The sequence below is a fragment of the Pundamilia nyererei genome, unplaced genomic scaffold (genome assembly GCF_000239375.1).
Source record: "Pundamilia nyererei isolate P.nyererei 1_Seehausen unplaced genomic scaffold, PunNye1.0 scaffold00306, whole genome shotgun sequence".
In the NCBI taxonomy this organism is placed as follows: Eukaryota; Metazoa; Chordata; class Actinopteri; order Cichliformes; family Cichlidae; genus Pundamilia; species Pundamilia nyererei.
In genome coordinates this window covers 357,487-364,749 of record NW_005187707.1, presented here as the reverse complement: position 1 = coordinate 364,749, position 7,263 = coordinate 357,487, and the positions used below count along the sequence as shown (strand labels likewise).

Here is a 7,263-nt window from a genome sequence, read left to right as displayed (position 1 = left end):
CATCTAATGTTTAACACCAATTCATACCTTTGCTATTTTAGCAGATGTGGGTTAAAATAGGCTAAAGTGAACAAACACACAATGACATTTGACTACTCAAAGAATTAAGCATTGTCTGACTAATGACAGCCAAAATATTTTGTTATGTGTCAATTATTATTCAAAAATGCCATATTTGACATTTTTTCACCAGTAGTTTCATGTTCAAGTACTTCTTCACATTGTTCATGTCAACATAACAGAATATTCCTGACATGAACATTTGATTTCACATTATTCTGTGAGATTCTAGAGTCTTGGTACATATGATAATGAAAATTTAATATAGCATTTGCATGAATATACACATATAGATGTTAAACTATTGAGAGCCTCAATAAGAAGCTGTCAAAAACCAACACAGACAATGAAAGGAGTTTTGAAGCACACATCAGCAGATTCTACAAGCAGAGAACTATGATTGTCACTTTACACCAAAGGCATATCTAGAGATGGTTCCTCTATGTCAACTAATTACAAAGCAGCAGAACAAAAGTGCAGCTTTTATTTAAAGTGCTGTTGATTTTGGAATTTTCAAAACGAATATCCATCATAATTTTAAACAATGTCATATTCCACCTCAAACATAATACTTTGTTTTTATGTCCATATCTTGGCCTCAGCCAGTTATTGACATAACCAATATCTAGGGTAGATGAGACAATTTTCCTAATTCTGTGACAATCAATGTTGAATCACATTTCACTAATGAGTTAATTAAATTATTACATTTCATTTAATTTTTTAAAATAAACTGTGCTTTGTACCATATATACTTTGCCATTTATATGAAAATAAAACAACTCTTCACTAGATCATACAACAGACACACCAAACCAATCCTGTGCTTTTCAAGCACAAAAGCATTCCAAGAATTGCCTACTAAAACTAGAAAAAAGAAAAAAAAAACTATTGAAACTCTTTTTTAAATTATTTTTCCTTTTTTCCCCTTCTTCATTTCACTAAATCTCAAATCTGTGAAACTGAGACAAAGACCCCAAAACAGACATGAGGTATCAAATATTAACTTTGACTTGTTTCTGTTCAGATATAAACTTGACAATTAGCTCTGACACCTCTTCATATAAGCATCAGCATCTCGTGGGAAATATGACTTCCTGCATGAGAATTTAAAAAGCTGCCCACCTAATTCAAAATAAAGTTCAAACAGTCAACGTACTTTAGCTTATTAGGACCTGTACTTTAAAAAATATTATCTAATCTCAAAGGGTGTACCTCAGCTCCAGAGGTACTTTCCTTGTAAATTTCCATATTAGAAAGGAATATCGTGTTGTAGCAGACGAATCCCTTTCTGCTTATATTACTATTTCTTTCTTTTTTATAACAGAAATGATGTTGTCACTCACAGTAAAGTACTGCACTGTGTTTCAGTGGTAGTGGGAAGTATAAAGAAGCTACTGGAATTAAGTTAATCATGTTAAGATTAAGCATTAACATGAATCTATTTAATTGATTGGGTTTATGCTTTAAAATCTACTGAAGATAAAACTAGCTTTACCATTTGCACATTTAGAGTTTAGGTACTTCAATTTTTAGGTTTTTGTCCTTTTTAAGGACATTAAGGTTGATCTAGGTTTTTGCCTTATCCTGGTATGATGCTCAAGTCTGGCTTGGGTTCTTTGTCAATGTGACCAGCTCTACTTTCATGCTGGTCACAGAATGCAAACATAGGCAAATATACAGCAAAATGCCATCCAAGCTCATGAATAGCAGCACTTGGATGGATTTTAAGGACTTAAAGTTAAAAATGAACTTACACTTACATTTACACTTTCAAAAAATGTAATCACTTGTTCATCAATAGACAGCAAGGAAAGGTAAAATACAAGGTTCTGCAGGCACAAGCATATTGATTTAAGATTTTCTATAGACCCATTTGAGCTTGATGTTGAGCCCTTTCGATCCCAACACCCCCAATTCACCAGTAAGCACTGGGCTATTTGCTGACATCAAGGTAACAAGCCCAGTTTATACCTTGACTTTGATCTATTTACGTCATATATATTAAAAAAAAACAAAAAAAAACGGACCTGAGCTGTAATAGTGAAAACTGGGTATCAACATCCTCAAAAGACAATGTGTGAAACCATTTTCATAGCACCACACAATATTACAGAATAGGCAGGAAGGTACTTAAAGTATAAACTTTGATGTTTAATTATTCCTCCTCATGCCAAAAATAAATTATGAAAAGAAGCATTCTCTTTGGCAAAATGTTTAGAACTTGTATAACTTGGCTGTAATGAGTGAAAGCCAAAAGATTAAAAACAAAAAACAAAACAAAAAACGGAGGCTTGTTTGTCTAGGTCAAAGTGCATAGACCTCTTCTCTCTATTATTTTAGAACTTTTCTACCATCAGTGTACCATCCGCTATATGTTTCAAATTCATGTGAATAATAGGAAGAGCAGCCACACTCCAAGCAGTCATGCAACATGGTGCATCTTTTTTCAGGTCTACGTTTAGGCTCTGTCAAATGTAGTAAAGACACTGAACGACAGAGGGTGCAGCCACTAAAGATAGCATATTACAATGTTGTGTGTTCAGCAGAACACATGTAAAATACCTTTCCTTCTGTCAATATGTTATGTAAATTTAAGTATTAGGATATTAGTATCACATAAAATAAATAATGTAACTCCAGTAACACAGTTACTCTCTAGAAATGTGACATTAGATCTGTGTGTCTTTCCAGATAGCAGTCAGTTTTTTATTCTTCTGTTGAGCTGTATTTTAGGGTTCCTGAATGGACCGCTACATATATAGTTGTTTTCTAGTTTTATTAACCATTTTTAAGGTAATTATATCAAGTCATCAAGTGATCTAGTCTTTCAGCAAATTCTACAAGCCCATTCTTTTTCAAGTGTTGCAACACAGATTTCACGCAGAAGTCTAAATAAGGTTTAAGTGCTTGTGTTGGATAGAATTACTGGACTTGGATTGCAGTACCTATAAAGTTTTTTTTAATTCATTTTACCTCCCCCATTTTTGTGAATGCAACACACAGTACAACTGCACTCTTATCAAAAACCAGAACATCATGTAGTGCTTTGTGTCCTTGTAATTTAAAGCAGGCTTCTACAGCACATGTCTCCCCCCATCGTTATGCTGCCGAGGTAAGCAGCACATTTTATACATTTCAGGATGCTCTAGTCTGGTCATTTGCACAGATTGATTGGCCTAAAGTACTGCACTGCAGGAAAAGCTGTCACTAAATTCATTTTTGCCAGCATTATCATGGACATTTAAAGCAATGTTTTGTGTCTCATATGAGGCAACATAAACTGGAACTGTTAACATGAATGAAAACCTTCCGGCTGGACCAGTGAAAAGGCAGCACACACCAACAGTATGTGATTAACGTCACAATATGTGTCTTATTTTTCCTCCCCTCCCATCAAGTCTTAACTGGCAGCATTAATCTGTACAACACTCGTTTCCCATTTCCAATTCTGATTCCTGTAATTTAATTTCTTCTCCACTTGTCCAGTTGGGTTGCAAGTGTTCTATAATGCTGCTTGTGTGTATTGCACTTACAGTAAGTTCCAATATATGAGGTATTTTCTTCATTAATAAAAAGGTCCGATTTTTTTCTTTCTATATCATTTCTTAAATTGTACCTATCACAAAACACACTATACTTAACAAATTAACTCTAAAAACTGACAAAATTTCTGCACATTAGTGTGCCATAAAATTGTTAACCATATTGCTTTGGGGGTAAAATATTAACAGATATTATTAGCTTCAACTTTCTATGTAACTTAGAATTAAAGTTTAAGCAAATGAACACTGCACTCTTGAATTTAACAGGGAGGCATGAGTATGGTATGGGGGAGCGCAGGGATGCAGCTGGCTCAGGACCCTGGGATGGCCCTGACTAAGTGGCTACAACACAATAATGAGAAAATGATGACTGACTTCTTGGCATGTTAAAAATTTTGAGTTTATCAGCCCTTGGCAAATAAACTGAAAAGTTAATGAAGTACATCGTATCTGAGTAGTATGGTAGGGACACATACAGTACATCATATTATTGTCCCATCTGGACAAAACTGAAACCCTAAATTAGGCTACATGCTAAAAGCACCATGAAGGTCAGTCCTCCTGTTCCTCACTGTCTTGCTGGCCATCTGTCCTTTTATCTTTGTGACAAGAAAAGATTCGTCGCATCTCCTCCTCGTACCTGATGAAATTCTCTCCGAATCTAGCCCAGGCTTTTAGGGGAACTGTGATGGTGTTTCTATACGGCTGTCGCACTTCGCTGATTTTTAAAAAGATACCATACCGGTTTGAACCCACATCAAAGTAAAACCTTTTGTTGTCCACTCGAAAAGACGCAGCCTCTGGAAGCTCGGGGTTGTCGTTGCGATTCCTGGAGCCTGCTCGGCTGCGGTCTTCGCTCTCTTCGTCCCCGTAGTCTTCAATCAGCTGTGACAGAGCGTCTCTGAACTCAATCAGTCCCTGTGCGGGTAACACTATGGTCTGCTCGATGCCCTGGCCGTAGTAGCCCATTGTGCCGTGTCCTTTGCTGACAGTCTGCCGTATGCGGAGGAATCTGCCTCTCTGGTTCTCCTTCAGGTCCAGAAAGTACTTTCTGTTGTCTCGCTCAATAAATTCGCTCTTGAGAACACGATGTGCATGGTCATCGGACACAACAGAACCGGTGGGGGACAGGTTCGCGTGATGCTCCTGCGCTCTCTTACGGGAGTCGTTCCCGCGGCCCTGGCCATTGTTACTGTGGTCCTCGACCTGCGGAGGCGCCAGCCCCCCCCGCAGTCCAATGCGGGCGTAATAATCTATAAAGTCTCCCAGACAGTAGCGTAGAGCGGGAGCCATCGACATAGACAGTGTCAGCTTGCTCTTTCTGATGTTATCATGACGGCCCCTTCCTATCCACACCTCGGCTATTTTAAGGAAACGGCCGCGTACACTCTGCTTGACATCCAGATAAAAGCGTTTCTTCTGGATGTCGACGCGTTTGGAAGCTAATTCTTGGATGTCATTTCCTTGCTGCTGTGACCAGGTCTGAACATATTGCTGAGGAAATGCATGTCTTGGTAAAGAGTCTGATGCAATCTTACCCCTGCCTCTTTCCATTCCTTTGCAACATCCATCAGCCATCATGATTTATATTCCACCACTAGACAGCACAGGACAACGCGTTTTGTCCATTACAAAGGGAAATTAACAGGCGAATAAAGCAGGCTTACTCATACAAATATCTGGAGCAACAAACAATTTAGCGAGATGCCTCGAATGACCTGAAAATGGCAGCTAGTTTGGAATCATCAGCTGGTCGACTTTCTGTGTCCCGATAAAAGGTCAAGTTCTCCTATTTAGCTATTTCCAGTGCAGACCTACATTCCATTTTCTGTCAAGTATTTGCCTTATACCTCCCCTTTTACTAAGGGAGCTAGGGAAACAACCAACCTGAAATGGGAGGAGGCGTCCAATACTACATGAACCCGATGAACCTATCCACCCCCCTCCCCGTCCTGAGAATACCTCAGTTAAAGAGACACGACTTTTATTCTAACCGAAGGGTGCAATTCTGATACACTCACATTTTTTAGACAGACTTTAGGAGAATTTGGGTAAAACTTGTAAGATGATTATTATGACACAAAAACCCCTAATATCTCAAATTATGGCATTCGTAAATCAGAACAGAGGATTGAAATAAAATACCAAAAATTAAATCATCGTCTTTGTGAAACAGTCAAACTGCTGCCTGTAGACTACTATTGCTTTACATATTTTGAAATTGATTAATCATCTTGACGTCACAGTACAGCTGCATCACTAAGACTAACAATGATCAATGATCAACAATGGACAATGAGGTCAGTTCCATGATCATTAATATACAAATTGGCATTACCATTGATCATAACAATGATAGCTTTGGTCCTCAGATTTCGTGGAGGATGAGAGATGTCATCATGATGGCAGATGAAACAACAGTCTTTTATCATCTTAAAACACAGCGACCAGGGAGCAGAAGAACATCATATCAAGAATGCCCTGAGTAAAAGTTGTTATCCCAGCTGGCCATTTGTCACAGCTGGGAAGGTACCTAAAGAATTCTCCAGGCTATCCAGGACAGCTCTAATCTCTCTGTCCTCTCTCCATCCTCCCCGCTTCTTCTTTGTTCTGACAATCACATACAAATGCATTTTAATCAAATAGAAAATAAACATGAAAATATAATTTTATAATAATTATTATAACAGCAGGTAGGGGATCCCCATTTGATAACAATATAACACAACTTAGTTATGTGAAATCATCATTAATGAATGTGCACAAAACAGGAGTTACATCAGCTTTATAATTTTTTGTTAACTTTGACTACATGTCCACTCTTACCTGTTTTTTTTCCCTTTGTATTATCTCTGCTTCTTTGCTGTCTTCACCCTGCTCTCTCTCCTCTCTTGGTGTTTGTGCTGTCACCATAAGTTAAATTTAACAGTGAAACATAATTTACAACCTGATAAAAGATATGAACCAATCCATATCAATTTATAGCAATATTCAAATTAATTCTGGGCTCCTGCTGGCCATTGACAGGTAACATCCTTTTGACTTACTGTCACCTGAAACTGGAGCTTCACTGTAAACCAACAAACCAACCAGTGATATGTCAGCAGTCAGGTTGCTCAGAAGATTAAAATGAGCTAATAATCTCTAGTGATACATTTGCTAAAATTTTGATGCACTTAAGAGAGCAAATGCACATAAGCAGACACATTATAAGTCATGTAAAGAGCTTAGGAAAAGCGATTGTTCTTCCTTAATTTTCTTGAAGACATTTCACCTCTCATCCCTGCAGCACATCTGGGACACCACCTAGCCACTGGTACAGATATGTGGATGACACTTGCATCAAAATCAAAACCCAAGAAGTAGAAGCATTCAGTGTTCACATCAGGGGCAATTCTAGGATCAGAGCTTTGGGGGTGCTGAGCACCCAGAGAGCTGCCCATCCAGGCAAGGTAAACTTTACTCGTCATAATGAGACGTCTTCCCCGTCTCTGTCAGTCCCTGCATCCTTAAATGTCTCCAGTTGTACCAAGTTCTCTCTGACTGTCTCCTTGGTGCATTTAAACCCCTGTTCCTCCCTGTCCTCATCATCTGTTGCCTTCATCTCCATTATCAGTCATCAGTCATTTACCCTCTCTTTTTTCTTTTTCTTTTTTTT

General features: G+C 38.2%; 1 protein-coding gene across 1 annotated transcript; it reads right to left on the bottom strand.

The window, feature by feature from the left end:
* Positions 1–976: 976 nt before the first annotated feature.
* Positions 977–5,474, bottom strand: purg (purine-rich element binding protein G). The gene has a single exon (XM_005751315.1). The coding sequence runs from the start codon at positions 5,184–5,186 to the stop codon at positions 4,158–4,160; it is 1,029 nt and encodes a 342-aa protein (XP_005751372.1). The 5' UTR covers positions 5,187–5,474; the 3' UTR covers positions 977–4,157.
* Positions 5,475–7,263: the final 1,789 nt, after the last annotated feature.

Excerpts from the sequence above, each read along its gene's own strand:
- purg (XM_005751315.1), bottom strand. The coding sequence starts at position 5,186 with ATGATGGCTGATGGATGTTGCAAAGGAATGGAAAGAGGCAGGGGTAAG.